At 33.8% G+C, this 18,450-nt stretch overlaps 1 protein-coding gene across 1 annotated transcript in view; it reads left to right on the forward strand.

The window, feature by feature from the left end:
* COL11A1 (collagen type XI alpha 1 chain) overlaps positions 1–18,450 on the forward strand; it is a 225,048-nt gene that overhangs the window by 197,345 nt on the left and 9,253 nt on the right. The window contains exons 55-63 of the mRNA XM_055584945.1: positions 3,606–3,659; positions 3,800–3,907; positions 4,391–4,444; positions 12,299–12,352; positions 13,341–13,448; positions 13,935–13,988; positions 14,092–14,127; positions 14,222–14,275; positions 16,299–16,548. Of these exons, the coding sequence (XP_055440920.1) occupies positions 3,606–3,659; positions 3,800–3,907; positions 4,391–4,444; positions 12,299–12,352; positions 13,341–13,448; positions 13,935–13,988; positions 14,092–14,127; positions 14,222–14,275; positions 16,299–16,548 (772 nt within the window). The remainder of the gene's footprint in view (positions 1–3,605; positions 3,660–3,799; positions 3,908–4,390; positions 4,445–12,298; positions 12,353–13,340; positions 13,449–13,934; positions 13,989–14,091; positions 14,128–14,221; positions 14,276–16,298; positions 16,549–18,450) is intronic.

Genomic DNA, 18,450 nt, shown 5'->3' on the forward strand with positions numbered 1-18,450 from the left:
CTCCTGCATTGCAGACAGACGCTTTACAGTCTGAGCCACTAGGGAAGCCCTTGAGATGAAAAAACTTTCTATTAAATCACAATTTTGTGGCTGTGCTGTAGCAACATTTTTGTTACATTTTAGATTGTTGATGACTTGCTTTTTCTAAAGCTGGATATTTATATATCTTCTGTATTATAAAGTTCATGGGTGTAAATTCAGTCTCAAAGTTATTACCTTTATGTCACTATTGTAAGGTAAAATCTTCACAGAATAAAGAAAAGCCCATTATTCATTGAATCTCATTTCTATTCCCCAAATTATAGTTATTATGGCTATTTTACCCACTGTCCTTCCCTGATGGCTCAGATGGTAAAGAATCTGCCTGCGATGTGGGAGACCCAGATTCCATCCCTGGGTGGGGAAGATCCCCTAGAGAAGGAAATGGCAACCCACTCCAAGTATTCTTGCCTGGACAATTGCATGTGCAAAGGCTACAGTCCTTGGGGTCACAAAGTCGGACAGGACTGAGAGACTAACACTTGCACACTTGAATAAATACTATTTTAGCTATCATGCCAATATTTTCAATTGATGTATAATTGACTTACAATATTATATTAGTTTCACTGTACAACATAGTGATTGGATATTTTATACATTATAATATAATCATCACAATAAGTTTAGCTACCATCTGCACACCAAAATATGACTCAACTCTAACACTAAGAAATATTTGAAGCTTATGCTTCTCTGGAGAAGTACTCTTGCATAAATAGTATGAAATTCAAAAGATACACTTAAGTTTCAATGCCTATATTATTGTTAACAAATTACTGCTTGAATTGTAAACAAGAGACTGCTTACAGAATTTATACATCTCTTATTTTGGGGTCAAGGAACAAGGAATGTCTAATAATAGATGAAGCTACAGTGATAATACTGAGAAAATAATTACTGATGATATATTCATTGCCTCTCTCAGAGATAAATGAGTTCACAGAACTCTGAATTGATGAAGTGCTTGATACTCATTTTAAATGTGGATTTTAAAGACCAAAGGAAAGGCTAGCATTTATTCACCAGTAGAATATTAATAAAGCATCTGAAAGAAATTCATCCTCCCTTGCCTTGCATCCACCAATTAATATTGTCTCTTCTACTCTCCTCAAACTCCAATCTCAATCTTAGTGGATGATTTTGAATACAATTCATAGCAAAAATTAAGTAAACAAATGAAAAGCAGGAAAGTCTAGGGGTAAATGAAATACTACAATTTCCTAGATATCATTCAGTTCAGTTCAGTTCAGTCACTCAGTAGTGTCTTTTTAAACTTCCTGTACTTATGTCTGAATTTGTGTAAAAATTTTCAGCACAATTAAGTTTCAGGTTGAATCTTAATGTTTGTTGCTGCTGCTGCTGCTGCTAAGTCACTTCAGTCGTGTCCGACTATGTGCAACCCCATAGATGGCAGCCCACCAGGCTCCCCTATCCCTGGGATTCCCCAGGCAAGAACACTGGAGTGGGTTGCCATTTCCTTCTCCAATGCATGAAAGTGAATGTTTGTTAAGTAATAATAAATATCAGTGAATTAGTGGAAATGAAATAAATATTTTATAATCCAGTCATAAATTTATGTCTTAGAATGAATTTGTTAGGAATATATACACTGTTTATCCCACCACAGCAAGAGGGCAGAAGCACTCTTACTGATTGGACTGTCAAACCAAATGCCCTGCTTGTGTTGATTTGAAAGATTTCTAAGAGATGCCATAAGTGAAAATATCAATGACCTAAATATAATGAATAGGAACAAAATTTATATACAGTGGGAATTATAGCATATTTCTAGCTTCAAAAATTTTTGTTTTCTTTGATACCTTGACTATTATATTGAGGTTATGTAATATAAATGATTCCTTTTTACCTATTTGTTATGAAGTTTAGAAATGTCAAGTTTTATATTTCACTGATGACCAAGAAAATGTAAGAAGGAAATCTGAATGTCAAATTTTAAGATCTGACCACATAGTACAGGATCATATTATAGAATATTTTAGTTGACTTTCAATTTTCTAGTTAAAACAAGTAATTTAAAAGATGGAGTTCATATTTTGTAGGTGTTATAAACCTGAAAAGTATGAAATAAATAATCTGTTGAAATGATATTTGCAAATGTATTTTGAAAGTAAGTTTTATTTCCTCAATTCTTAAGTTGCCAACAGGGTGAAAAATATTGGTAAAATATTCTAATTGAATTTATATAGAATAACAATAACCAATCATTTTAGTAATAATAAGCAATAACTAATATTTGTAGTGTTTTTATGTCTCAGGTACTGTTATACACCCTTTACATTTATCAATTGATTGAATTCTCATGATGATGCTGGGAGATAGCTGCTATTATAAGACACATTATGCAGAGCAGTAAACCCACAGTAACTGGCCAAAGATCTCAAAGCTAGTTGATGGCAGAGCCATGATTTGAATCTAAGAAGTCTGAGTCCAGGCTTTAGGTTCTTAAACACCAGATTCCATACCTGTATTTGATACTGCTCTACTGAGAAGTTCACAAAATACTTCTTCATGTGTTGCATCATTTAAATTTTACAATAATTTTATAACAAGAGAATTATTATTAATAATATTTTAGGCATCACCTACTTTATAGACATGAGTTTGAGTAAGCTCCGGGAGTTGGTGATGGACAGGGAAGCCTGGCATGCTGCAGTCCATGGGGTTGCAAAGTGTCAACCACTACTGAGCGACTGAACTGAACATTTTAGGATGAAAGAAATCAAGTTCAAAAATACTAATAATTGGTTAAAAGTCACATAGCTAATAAAAAAGAACTGAAGAGAAATAGGTAGACCAATACCTCACAAAGATAGAAAACTATGTGTGTGTGTGTATGGAGGAGCATTATGAAAATCTTTAAATATATAATAATTAGCATTTCTCCATAGCAATCCATGCAGCTATACAAAAGTTATGCAAATAGCAGTATATCTTGTTGTTTTTGGATGACATATGGAGTGTGAAGATTTTTTTTCTGTTTTCTCTAATTCAAGGTTTGTAAACGTCATACTATTTTTATGCCATGCCACTAAATTATAATGTCAGAGAATAAAAAGTCAGTATCTGTTGACCAACAAGATTTTAAATGTTGTACTATTCCAATTTGAAAATGATCTTATGAAAATGTGTAACATATTGATCTTCTGAGATTAAGAAAGGACCCAGTCTAAAACACATATAATGATGGAAGTCAAATCTGAAACCTTCAATTAATTTCTAACTGCAACATAACAAATGATAACAGTATCTAACACACTAAGAGTGACTAAGCATTAACATTTCTTTAAAATTTTTATCTTTATTGTTTCCTTACATTCTTGTGATGTGATTATCTGTATCAATCTGTGCTTCATTTGTGCTTAATATCTAAAATTTGTACATCAAAGGGGTTTTGAGTTTTCTCAGTTTCTTAAACTAAATTGCTATAGAAAATCACAATTTGTTAGACTCTCACTAGTTAAATTAGGGTATTTATAAATAAGATCTCAGTTGTACTATTTTTATATGCTATATGTATTTTAAGTGCAATTCTGTGTTTGTAGGGTCCTCCTGGAGCTGCAGGGGCAGAGGGAAGACAAGGCGAAAAAGGTGCTAAGGTAAAACATACACTATAGGTATCATGTTTGAAAATCTCATGTGTATATTGGACAACAACTGTTTCAGTACTTTTCATAAAATAATGAAATGCCTATCTTCATTATTAATACATCCATCCACATATTTTATTTTCTAACAGGGAGAAGCAGGAGCTGAGGGTCCTCCAGGAAAAACTGGCCCGGTTGGTCCTCAAGGACCGGCCGGAAAGCCTGGTCCAGAAGGTCTTCGGGGCATCCCTGGCCCTGTGGTGAGCATCTGTGCTGATAGCTGTCATTTTGAAAATAATGTCTTATTTCTAAGGAAAATTATGGGTGAAAATATTTATGTCAGCATTATTATATAAATTAACACTAATTTATATGGTAAATAGTATGTAATAATTAAAGCCAGAGCCTCTGAGAATATTTAAGTATGTCATTTATTTAATGAGTACATTTTGAAATTCTAAATTATAAAGATAGAATAGAAAGCTAAGCCCTAAGATCTCAAAGAAGTAAGACTTTTTATACACATAGTCATCTATCTGTGAGTGTGTGTGTATGTGCATGTAGACATACAAACAGCAAGTAAAAAGACTCAAAAATTACTTACAATATTTGTAGATGTTCTCCATGTGATGGAATCCATAGGTGGTGTTTGCTTTCTTTCTTTTTTGCATTACCAAAATTAAAGAAAAATAATATGTCTGCTTCTGTAATTTAAAAAATCTGTCATGTTTCTTTTTCTACAGGGAGAACAAGGTCTCCCTGGAGCTGCAGGCCAAGATGGGCCACCTGGTCCTTTGGTGAGTAGCATATTTTTCTGTTGTTAGAATTCCAGAAATGAAATTGTTTATAAGCTAGAATCCCTAAAATTTTGTCTGGTAAATTGGTTTATAAATTGTAGAGTATTCAAGGAAGTGTATTACTCAGACCAAAATAAAAAGAGGAAAATAATTCGAACTGATAATTTACTTGGAAAATATGCCTTGATCAAAAGATCTTTCCTATCTTATGTCCATTGGATGAAAAAAAAAAAATCCATTTTGAATAAAATGCCACTAATGGCCCAGCCAGTTCTTTTCCAAATGTGGACGGTTCCCCTAAATGCATCAGTTACACTTAGTTTCCTGGCACTTCATTTAAAAGAACAGCATTGGCACAGGCATACAGTGATTCTTTCACCAAATAAATTGTTCTGTTCATGAGTCATATGGGCTGAAAGATAAAGCATTAACCCTCATGAGTGAAGAGAGGTACAATTATTACAACACAGAAGCTTGGTTAATATCATAAACTGTATATGCAAACAACACACTTGAAAAATTCAATAAAGCATTTAGTTGACTAGCATATGGTTCATAGGGGCTATCCTTGCTATAAAATTTAGGCAGAAAGTGAGAATCCAAGACCTGCCTTTAAAATTATTGCCTACTAGGTGACAGATTCTATTTCATGGTAGAGATATTTGAACTTCATTGTCCAAAAATAGTAATATGTAAGGGGATTAATTAAAACAGGAAGCAAGACATTTAGCACTATTCAAGTATAATGTTGGAGAAGGCAATGGCACCCCACTCCAGTTCTCTTGCCTGGAAAATCCCATGGGCGGAGGAGCCTGGTAGGCTGCAGTCCGTGGGGTTGCTAAGAGTTGGACGCGACTGAGCGACTTCACTTTCACTTTTCACTTTCATGCATTGGAGAAGGAGATGGCAACCCACTCCAGTGTTCTTGCCTGGAGAATCCCAGGGGCGGGGAGCCTGGTGAGGGGCCATCTATGGGGTCGCACAGAGTCGGTCACGACTGAAGTGACTTAGTAGTAGTAGTAGCAAGTATAATATGTCTGCATGTGCTCAGTTGCTCAGTTGTGTTCAACTCTGCAACCTCATGGATTGCAGCCTGCCAGGATCTTCTGTCCGTGGGATTCCCAGGCAAGAATACTGGAGTGGGCTGCCATCTCCATCTCCTCCTCCAGGATATCCTCCCGACCCAGGGATCAAACCCACATCTCCTGCATTGGCAGGTGGATTCTTTACCCCTGAGCCACCTGGGAAACCCCTCAAGTATAATGTATATCAGTTTAAATAGTCAGGTTTATCTATAGGAATTTTACAAAACTGCTTCTCATGAGTATATCGACTACCTCAGATATATGTACGTGCTGAGAAAGGCATCAAAACTAGTATCCGCAATCTTAATCATTCAGGAAAACTTGGCCATTTTTTTTTTTGTAAAAATATCACAAAAATTTCCTCTAACATTCCAGGTATTAGTGTTATGTAGATTATTTTTTTAACTTGCTTTGAAGATCACTTATTTTAATAAATAGATAAAAGCTATCAAATTTTGCAGAGATTATCAACTCTGCACATGACCGACTCCACTGGCTTTGGAACAGGGACTTGACAAAATAGGATCATCAGTTCCATGTCTGCATCACTATTTAGAGAACACTCCTCTTAGATATGCTAAATTCCTAAGTGCACAGAGTCATAGCCTCGGAAAAAAATACTCCACCTTAATACCACCCTAAAATTTGCCAAAGATTTTTTTGGTTATTTCAGATTTTCCAGTAAGTATTCTGACCTTTTTCCAGATGTAATAAAAAGCATCAAGCTGGAGATTTCCTTCAGCTAATATTAAAAATAAAACCATCAGACATACCACCTGATTCTAGCTTGCACAAGTTTATAATTCTGAATGTTAGCTAAATAACTCACACCCTTTTCCACAGTAAAATGGAAAGCAACAGAACTGAGCAACATGGGTGCCATTCCTTTTTCTGGCTGCCTTTTTTTGTTTTATCAGAGAGTATTTAGAATGCGAATCTGTTGTAGATTTTTCATACCATCAAACAGTTTGTGCTAATTTTGGTGAAAATACTACTTGGTCTTCAGGAGATGAGGATGAGTGGAGAAATCATCTTCAGGATGTATAACAATTTAATGAACTTTTCAGTTCAACTAAGAAATACATGTTCTAGTAGGCAATTTTGGATTTGAGTGAGAAGTAGCGTATCATGATTAGAGGTTAAGGTCATCAACTTTCAACCTGAATGAATTTTAAGAAAGTTATTCAATTTTTTTGAGCTTTAGGTTTCTCATCTGTAAAATGAGAATTTAAGTGGCATCTATCTTACAGGATATTATGAGGTTAAAGTGAATCAAATGGGATATTAATATATTTTTATCCATGGGGTTCTTACGATGATTAAATGAACTATTCCTAAAAAAAAAAAAAAAAAACTCAAGCAACTTAGACCATTTGCTATATCAGATCAGATCAGATCAGTCGCTCAGTCATGTCCGACTCTTTGTAACCCCATGAATTGCAGCACGCCAGGCCTCCCTGTCCATCACCAACTCCTGGAGTTCACCCAGACTCATGTCCATCGAGTCAGTGATGCCATTCAGCCATTCTCATCCTCTGTCGTCCCCTTCTCCTCCTGCCCCCAATCCCTCCCAGCATCAGAGTCTTTTCCAATGAGTCAACTCTTTGCATGAGGTGGCCAAAGTACTGGAGTTTCAGCTTTAGCATCATTCCTTCCAAAGAAATCCCAGGGCTCATCTCCATAAGTAACAATTTAACCACTTTATATTAATATTTGGATTGGAAATTCTTTGGGCTATACTGAAACAAACATTTCATTTCTACCTCACTGTATGAGGGCTTCCCGGGTGGCTCAAATGATTAAAAATGTGCCTGCAATGCAGGAGACCTGAGTTCGATCCCTGTGTTGGGAACATCCCCTGATGAAGGGAATGGCAACCCTCTCCAGTATTCTTGCCTGGAAAATTCCATGGACAGAGAAGCCTGGTGGGTTACAGTCCATGGGGTTGCAAAGAGTCAGACTCAACAGTAACTAACACCTCACTATATGTAGTTCTTTCATAGGCCTGGTTTTTCTTTAATTATCCCCATTCTCTAACACAGTTATTATTATAATATATTTATAAATAAAGCTCTGATACAAGAAAGAACAAACATTTTAAAATTCATAAAATGATAACTGGTATCTCACCATTCTATATGATCAGCTCTACTAGAGTTTATATATGGTACAATATTTACTTATTACTTCAGAATTAGATATTTCTCATGGCAAAATTTAAGCTTCTACATATGCATGAATTTTATATACAGTTAAATATTCAGAACCATCATATGGAACTGAAAGTAGATAAACAGTATGTGTGAAAGCTAAAAGAAAGCTAAAGACAATGATGAGATTGTATAAATAAATTTATTTTAGAGTTTTTGAAGTTGAACTTTTTTGTTGTGTTGTTTTTGTTTTGTTTTTCAGAAAATAGAAAAAATCAAATGGTAATAAAATTGAGTGCTTTAGAGAACACTAATTATTGCTATATTCTCCTCTCTGCTGCATAGTCAAACATGATTTAATAATTCTATATTAATTTTTATTTTACTTTTTTAAGGCATAATTAGCATCTATTTTAGTTTTAAATATTTATTTTGTCTCATAATCTTTTATTTTAAGAACTATTTGTTCCAGTGTAGCTGAAAAATTGTTTAGTATTTTTACACGTTTACCTTATCATACATTAATTCTTTTTCATGCTGATAAGTAAAATATCTGATAACATTATTTTTTAAGCCATAATTGCTGAATAAATGGTAGGATGGGTTACTGAATTATATTTTAAATTTTTAAATGCTACATTTAACTTATCTATAAACAGGTTTGAGATGTGTAGTATTCCATAATGATTAAGCAGGTTTAAATCACAAAACATTTGCTTCTCACCAAATTAAATGTTATTTTACAATACTACTTTCTAAATAAAGAGTAGGATCTGAATTTTCTTTAAATTTTAATGCACTAGAATTTTGAGATGCATAGTAAAGCAAATATTGTGTATAGCATGATACAGCAAGGGAAAACGTTTGATTGTGTATTCTAGACACCTAAGAATGTATCATCCCTGTTTTCCGCTTCACTTTATTACTTATGAATTATGTATTTCATAAGGTTTTTCAATTTACAATATTCTAAAGAGGAAATAGAAAATATCTGTACCTGAAATAACATTTTTATATGCAGAGTTGATATTTTTGATATGTTCCAGGTTCAGAGGATTTTTATAACTGCTATCACATCATAACTTGCCAATGTCTATTTCCAACTGATGAAAATAAGAAGCTGACTTTGCTTGGCAAATGCCTCCTTAGATATAGTTTGCAATTTTATGATATTATTAGCTTAAAAGAATTAATATTCATTTCCTATAACTCTTTCATGAAAAATATTTATAGAAATGATTTGAAAGCATTACAAACACAAATAACTTCTAGTATGTTTCCCATTACCCTGAGCATTTAGAATCTGTAGTGTTTCTTTTAGTTTTGCCATTATAGCTTTTACTATTAGATTGTCATGAGAAAGCTGATTGATAACCGTCCAGAGCATATCAGAAACAAATAACAATAATTCATATTTCCACATATTTCACTATATGTAGTGCTTTCATAGACCTGTTTTTTCTTTCTCTATCACAATTCTCTAACAGTTATTATTAGAATAGATTTATAAATAAAGCTCTGAGATAAGAAAGAATGGACTCAGGAATATCCGAATAATGAGTGGTAGACCTGAGATGCTGAATGAATCAGTGACTGGAATATCAGTGTTCATGAAGTGACATCCCTGTTAGTTCTCTCACTTACAGCAAGATTTCTGTGTTTATTGTCTACCAGAGAGAGCTTAAATGTAAAATAAGAAGAAAGATAGAAAAAAATCTGGCCTCTTTAAATAGCTTTTGTATTTCAATCTAAAGAATATATTTACTTTTTACTGACCTATGTCAATTTTAACCAATATTTTTAAATGGGTTCAGGCTACTGGTTCAGGTATATGGTTCTTTCGTGAAATTACATATTTCTTAGAACTATTTTTTCGTGCTTTTTTATGTCACTTTGTGCTAACATATAGAATGCTTGGCATCTATCCTGATGGTCGCATGACCTCAAGGAATTATATCATTATTTTCATTACTCATTTATATTATTCCTTTAAAATTGCACTTTTAGGCAACATTAATTTCCTAACCAATAATTTACCAGGCCTTTCTGATGAGATCAGAAAAAAGTTGATGCAAATATACTTACTTAATCTTAAAATTATTGAATTAGTAGGACAAAATAAGTAATGCTGTTAACATAAATGACATTCTTTATGCTATTCTGATTTTCATATTGATTTAACAGATTTGGGACCTAATGCCACAGAATCCTTTTTCTCAAACTTTAATGAATAATAAACCTATGAAACAGATTGCTGGTCTCTAACTCCAGAAATTCAGATTCAGAGTCTAGACAAGCCTCTTCTCTAATACGTTCACAAAGGGCTTCTCCGATGGCTCAGTGGTAAAGAATCTGTCTGCAATGCAGGAGATGCAGGTTCAATCCCTGGGTTGGGAAGACAACCTGGAAGAGGGCATGGCAACCCATTTCGTTATTCCTACCTGGAGAATCCCACGGACAGAGAAGCCTTAGGCCATAGTTCCTGGCATCACAGAATCCGATATGCCTGAGCAATGCACGCATGCAAAATACCTTCATAAGTGGTGATAATGCTGCAGTCTGAGGATCACACTTTGAGATCATCCACTCGGATACAATATTAGCAAATGAGATGAAAGTCCAGTGTTAGAATCTAGCCTTAGAATATTCCTGAAAGTGAATTTGACAATTATTTTAACAAAGTAGCGTGATTATTTATTAGTTACACAAAAGAGAATCTAAACTGAATTAATAACAAATCTATATCTGAGGATTAATAACTTTTTCTTTATAAGAAGAGTTTTAGGGTTAAATTTACATTTAAAATTGCATGGAATTTCTATAAAGATAATTTTATCTATTGTCAATAGAATGATATAGGAAAATTGTTCACTTTTATATCAATACTAACAGAATTTCAGATTCATTCATGTAGTGCAGTGTGTTAGCTGCTCAGTCATGTCCAGCTCTTTGCGACCCCATGGACTCTAGTCAGAGGGTCCACTCTCTATGGAATTCTTCAGGCCAGAATAGCTTGTCATTCCATTCTTCAGGTGATCTTACCAACCCAAGGATCGAACATGCATCTCCTGTGTCTCCTGCATTGGGAAGTGGGTTCTTTGCCACTGCACCACCAAAACAAATTTAAATATTTCTGATAACAGTCCAAAACACTGTTGTTACACAGGACTAATTTATACTAATATTTTTCTTATCTTTCTCTGATATTCAAGATTTCAGTTTGAGGAGAAGACTTGAGAAACTAAAGAATGGAAAGCGCTTATCTATGCAAGTTCACAGTAGCCCCTTGAGACAGGAATTATATAATCCTTGGTTTATAGATGAGAGAACTGAAGTTCTCTTTGGTTAGCTAAACTGCTGATAAGAGCATCTGGCTTCTATCCCAAGTCTATCGGATTCTCAACCCATAGTTTTTATATTACATCACGTTATTTAGATCCATGGCCCTTAATACATTAGATTCATAAAGATGATGGACTAAGACTTACTGTGCTCTTTCACACTGAAAACTCAGGTTGTCTAGAGAGTGAAAAAATACTTATGGTAGCTTTGCAAAAGATATTACAGTGAAGACTAATCATATAGCTTGATCAAAGTTAAAACAATTTGATTTGTAAGTGCTATGTTAAAATCTTTACTGAAATTATAATTCAAATAGTTCAATTCAGTCTATATAATTCAAACTCATAGAGAAAAAATTATATTTTGCCTTTGTTTCTTGATGCGGTATTTGTTGCAAGCAGTACTGACTCAAGTGTGTAGTATCATCCTGGCCTTTTTTCACCCACCACCTACTTATAAACCATCTGCTTGCATAGTTCAACTTGCTGTAATTTCAGAACAAGAACCTTAGTTTGTGAAGTACACTAGTTTTTTATATCTAAAAATTTGTTTAAAAGACATCATTATGAATATTTTTGTGAGTAGAAGCCAGGACTAAGAGTTAATTGCTAAAATAATTCCATAATTTTCCTTACAATATAATTTAACTTGAATGGATAAATGGATTACCCTTGGATTATAAAAAAGATAATTAAAATATAGGTATAATATGAATAAAGTGAAAAAAATTTTTTTTACATTTAGAGATTATTTAGATTAGAAATTCAATTTGGGAATTATAGCTAAAAATACTTTCTTGGGAGTTTGCTTAGCAAAATGGCTAACAATGGTCAGTTGACTGTCAAACATTTTATTAAAGGATTTTCCTTTAAATTTTACTGGCAATATTATAACCTTTGAATTTGAGTTTAGCACTAAAATACTTCATTAAATGAATGTAAAATCTGGAAACTTCTTTTCTAAAATTAATTAAAAATGCTTCTTTTCTTTTAAATCATGTGCTATTTTTAACTTCATATTTATTTAAACAAACTTATCAATACTATGTTTTATTATTATGGTTATATATTAAACCATGGCATTTTAGTGCACAAAATAATTTATAATCCTAAAAAGTAAATGCTTGTTATTATTAGTTATCGTGAACCTGCTCATTATTAGTTATCTTGAACCTTATCATATTATTAAAATCAGCTTTTCCTGTTTTTGTTTTCCTCAGATAATAATTCTCTAATTTGCACATACTCTATGTATGTTTGTTATTTCTCGTTATTTAGGGACCTCCTGGCTTACCTGGTCTCAAAGGTGACCCTGGCTCCAAGGGTGAAAAGGTGAGAATAAAATAATGTATTATTACACTGTTGATATCCTAATTGCAGAGACTACAATTATGCACATTAAAATCACTCAAAAGGAAATTTCAAGGAATTGCTTTGTCATTCTAACCAAGGAAAATGCTGTCAATCCTTAGCTTCCAAGAGGAATTCAGAAAAGAGAAAATAATGATGAAAAATGTACCAGAACTCAGTGTTATATTAGTCAATGTTCCTTTGTAGGAACCATATGGAGAAAGCATATGGTTATACTAAAATAACTATTCAGAAAATAAACAGAATAACAAAGTGCCCATTTTTTCATGTTTTTAAACATGAAAATAAAAATTTTAAACTAGACTGTCCTTCAGATGGTAATTTTAAAGATATATGTGCTCTGTTGCATCAAATAAAGAAAATAAAACATTTTTAGAGTGACATTAATATTTTTGAATTATTTTTGTTCGTAAATATTTCTTGGGTACTGAAAAATCTCTGAAGAATAGAACTCATTTTATTTTTTTTTAATTTAATTTTTTAAGCACCAAAAACATTGTCTTGGATTATAGCCAATTAGCAGTGTTGTTTTAGTTTCAGGTGAACAGAAAGGACTTGGCCATACATATTCATTATCCAATGCTTATTAAACCAAAGAATTTTCTGTTGTTTATTTCACCAATATTAAATTTGGTCATTATTGGCCTTTTAGTTAAAGGAATTCCTTTAAGTAAACACAGCACTGAAGGTGATGCTTTCAGAAAGCATTTTGTTCAATAATATATATTCCTAACCCTTAAGGAAAGTCTCATATAATACAATCAGTAAATGATCCTATTAGGTGAGGAGGAAAAGGTTCTTAATCCTATATTTTATTCAGAAAGGTTTAAAAATTTTAATGCATTTTTTATTCTTATATTTCATGTATTTAACTTGCAGTTCTTTTATGACTATAACTTAATACATGGTTGCAATTTATACATCATTAAAATTTCTTTGCCTTTCAAAGGGACATCCTGGTTTAATTGGCCTAATTGGTCCTCCAGGAGAACAAGGTGAAAAGGGTGACAGAGGACTCCCTGGAACTCAAGGATCTCCAGGAGCAAAGGGAGATGGAGTGAGTAAAGATATAACTTATTTCCCTACTCCTTTCCAATCATATACACCCACACTCCTGCACAAATTCCTTTAAACATGACCAACTAAGTGATTTAGAGGGTCTAATCTCCTTAAGTCAATGATGTTTTCAAAACAAAATTTATTCAACTTTGGAATAAATAAATAAAAATTATGAAAATTGGAAACCAGAAAAATTATACTTTAGTATTCAATTACACAAACGTTCACTGAATCCTCAACACATACAAATCATTATTCTCAATGCTGCAGGACCATAAAGATATATATAGAGAGACATTGCAGCAAAAGGGAAAAAAAATATAGATTATCTTGCAAAAGTTATTTCCTAGATTTAAAATGGAAAAATTTAAGCCATTCTTCTGTTATTTCTGCACTGTCTAAATTTTGCAGTTTGTGTTGTTATGTAACATATAAAAATGGAATCACTGAGAAAAACTCTAATTTGTATGAAACTTCTCTGTAGGGAATTCCAGGTCCTGCCGGTCCCATTGGTCCACCTGGTCCTCCGGGCTTACCAGTAAGTACAAGACAGAGAATTTTACCAGGTTAACTTATAAATAAATCAAAGAGACATAAATTCTCTAGATTTTTATGTCTACTTTTGCTTTTGCATTTTTTAGGGTCCTCAAGGTCCAAAGGGCACTAAAGGCTCTACGGTAAGTACCTTTCCCTTTGGCATTTAAATTTTTCAGTGATGCCTACTCAAATGTTTTCGTCTCCATTTATTTTGTTGCTTATTCTTTCTAATAGGGACCTGCTGGCCAGAAGGGTGACAGTGGTCTTCCAGGGCCTCCTGGGCCTCCGGTAAGTGCATGGTAACAAGAGTAATATTTTGGCAATTAGCATCTTGAGACAGCCAGTGATTTCTCTGAATTTATAAGAATGAAAAAACACATTCTGTCAAAGTACTGATTTTCTCGGAAATAGCAACTACCTTAATTAAGTACTTAGGTCTGCATGCCAACACGTGTCTTTTAATTGGGCTTCCCTAGTAGCTCAGATAATAAAGTGTCTGCCTGCAAATTGGCTTCACTCTTTGAATATAAAGATACCATAACTATATATTATAATATCTTGCTTTATTTTTCAAGAAAATCATATATATTTTATATCACATTTTCATGAAAGCAACTGCTTGTATGCCACAAAGATATATTAATACCTAACTAGGAATAAAAAGTAAAGTTTTTTCCTACTGCATATAATGATAATAATAGCTGCTGCTGCTGCTAAGTCACTTCAGTCATGTCCAACTCTGTGCGACCCCATAGACGGCAGCCCACTAGGCTCCACCATCCCTGGGATTCTCCAGGCAAGAACACTGGAGTCGGTTGCCATTTCCCTCTCCAATGCATGAAAGTGAAAAGTGAAAGAGAAGTCGCTCAGTCGTGTCCGACTCTTAGTGACCCCATGGACTGCAACCCACCAGGCTCCTCAGTCCATGGGATTTTCCAGGCAAGAGTACTGGAGTGGGGTGCCATTGCCTTAGACGGCAGCCCACCAGGCTTCCCGTCCCTGGGATTCTCCAGGCAAGAACACTGGAGTGGGTTGCCACTTCCTTCTCCAATGCATGAAAGTGAAAAGTGAAAGTGAAGTCGTTCAGTTGTGTCCGACTCTTAGCGACCCCATGGACTGCAGCCTACCAGGCTCCTCCGTCCATGGGATTTTCTAGGCAAAAGTACTGGAGTGGGGTGCCATTGCCTTCTCCGCCAGATAATAATAGCTACCACTTATTAGATCTGACATTTACCAGGGTTCACACAACTACTGTGTTAGATCCATGTGACAAAATTTGAGACTTTCTTCTTGAACTTGTTTCTAAGCTATATGAGTACTAATTTGCTGCAATGACAGTAACAAAGAATCAAAAACCAAATGGTTCAAAGGATAGAAATGCTTTGCCTGACAAATTTAGAAGGCAGAAGTCCTAGCCCAGAGTGTCAGAAACTTGTTTCTTTCTGAGGTGATATGGCTGGGAAAGATCCTTTGGAGACTTCTCTCCTTTGGTTGTAGAAAGCTGTCTTCTTGTGTCTCTTCACATGGTCTTCTGACTATGCATGTCTCTGTGCCAGATTCTCCCATTTTAGACTGATACCAGTCATATCGGAATCAGAACTACCCTAATGCCCTCATGTTCACTTTAATAATTATATATACAGCCACCCCATTTCTAAATAAGATCTTCCTCTGAGTTACTGTGGCTTTGAAATTCTCCACATGGATTTTTATGGGACAGCATTCAATCCATAAAAGTACAAATTAACTATTTGATGTAGTTCTACTCTTATAGATATGTAAATTCAAGTCTAATTGCACTTCTTTATTTATATATAGAGCTATAAATGTTTGGAACCAGCTAATGTGTATTTTTAAATGCGATATAAATTGTTATCAAGTACCATAGACATCTCATTATATAATACAAGAACCTAAAAATGTTTTTTTTAATCTTCAGAGACTAAAGTCTTGTTGCAGGGATAGGACATGGAAATGAGGACTAGCTAGTAAATGGAAAAGTAACATATATAACATATCTCCACACAAATCTGTACTATGTTACTTGTATAGAAAAAGCCCAGAAGTCATCTGATTTTTGTGCCTACCTTGATACCTCCACTAGATTCTTTTTAAAGAATTCACCAAGTTTATATATAAAGATATATATGTATGATAAATATATATAAGCAATTAGATAAAACTTTAAAAATAGGGAAAACATTAAAAGGCTAAATAAATTGTAATATAATATAACATAATCAGTAATAATTAATATTTGAAGAATATTTTACCCTAGGAAGCAGTTACATGCAGATCATCTCTTTTACAGGGTCCACCAGGTGAAGTCATACAGCCTTTACCAATCTTGTCACCCAAAAAAACAAGAAGACATGCTGAAAGCATGCAAGCAGATGCAGGTGATAATATTCTGGATTACAATGATGGAATGGAGGAAATATTTGGTTCCCTCAATTCCTTGAAACAAGACATCGAGCATATGAAGTTTCCAATGGGGACACAGACCAATCCAGCCCGAACTTGCAAAGATCTGCAACTCAGCCACCCTGACTTCCCAGATGGTATGTTAATAATACATGGTCCTGAGCTTCTAAGTTACTGAGATGCACTGTCAGCTCATTAATTCTAGTTAAATATTTAATATAGACTCTAAATAAAATGAGTGAATGATTATTAATTCCAATCCTGTAGACAAAAAAAAAAAGCCATTTACACTGTAATTCTAGATCTACTTTGGAAAATCTTTGTCTTGTTAAATAAGGTTTTATTAAATTATGACAAGATCATTTTTAGATGGTTATAGATAACAAGGGCTTTCCTGGTGACTCCCCCTGCCAATGCGGGAGATGCAGGTTTGAAGCCTAGGTCAGGAAGATCCCCTGAAGAAGGAAATGACAACCTATTCCAGTATTCTTGCCTGGGAAATCTTACAGACAGAGGAGCCTAGCGGGCAACAGTCTTCTGGGGTCGCAGAAGAGTCAGACATGACTTAGCGACTAAAAAATAACAACAACAAGATAACACAAATGTATTTTGGTATGTAATTACTATCATAGAATGGGTATGATGTGTGTATACATATGTGCATACTACTACATATCTATATACTATGTCCTAACTTATATAACACTCAGGCTTAAGTAGCATAACTGAATCATGTGACCTATCAGTTTAGCAATGATTTGGTGAAAAGAGTATTTAAGAAGTAGGATAGTTTGAGGCAAAAATGTATTTCATTGATCCATGAATAACAAGAACAACTGTGAATTATTTGTTTGTAATAATATCAAGATAATTTACTATACCTACCCACTCCAGTATTCTTGCCTTGGAGCTCCTCTGCACCAGGAACAGAGGAGCCTAGCTACAGCCTATAGTCCATGAGGTTACAAAAGAGTTAGATGATGACTGAGCAACTAAACAACAAAATTAGTTGACAAAACTCTTACATACCTGTTCTGAGAAGCTAACAGTCCCAGGTATTTTAAATGAATAACTCACATTATCCTAAACTAAACCAAAAATGGGCAGATCTGTATCTGATTTTAAATCTCCCACTTTAAGTGGAAATACTTTGTCACTCTATTTACTCTGTGTGACAACATTATTTTTCACTATCGATCATATAATGAATGTTGTAACTGAGATCTAAATAACTCAGCAGAGACAGAAAAGTTTCATGCAATTCAAGAACAGACATTCCTTACTACAAAAATGTCTTAAAAGTCTCCTATCTTAAGCACACTCTGTTAAAAAGAGACACAGATAATTATTAAGGATTCTTTACAAACTGCTATCAAAAATCTTTACATTTATATTTATTTGAAATATATATTGTTTAGTTTCATATTAATTCAGTGATTTATAAAAAGAATGACCCACATTTCTGATCTAGCTAAGGTAATCATACATATGTGACTGAATATCAAATGTAAAAAATAAGCATTTACTGACAACATAAAACAACACATGATTAACTAGAACCTGATGCTCAAGACAATTTTGTAAATTTGGGGGATAGAAAGCTCACTGTGGACTACAGTTCCTGGTGGTTTCTATGTATTAGCTAACTTTATTAATTATTTGTGTTAGTTAATTACAATTAAATATTTATTTATTTACTTATTGGTGTCAGACACTGTTATTCATGCAGAAACTCACAGATAAACAGAAAGAACAATTCCTTTGGGCTATTATTGTCTAATAATGGCAACAGGTAAACCTTAAGTTTTATAATAGCATAGTATGACAGATATAGATTTCCCCTGCTATCCAAAATCAGAGAGTTCCTATGAAATCTCTTGCAAGCTGAAATGGCAAAAAGCCAAAAAAAGCATCTTAGTAATTTAAATATATGTCATTTGAAAGACTATCTAGTAACAATGTTAACTAAGAAGAGATAAAAATAATGCTTACCAGATAATTCAAAATTATATATTCTTTAAAACCCTAAAAAAAAAAAA

The sequence above is a fragment of the Bubalus kerabau genome, chromosome 6 (assembly GCF_029407905.1).
Source record: "Bubalus kerabau isolate K-KA32 ecotype Philippines breed swamp buffalo chromosome 6, PCC_UOA_SB_1v2, whole genome shotgun sequence".
NCBI lineage: Eukaryota > Metazoa > Chordata > Mammalia > Artiodactyla > Bovidae > Bubalus > Bubalus kerabau.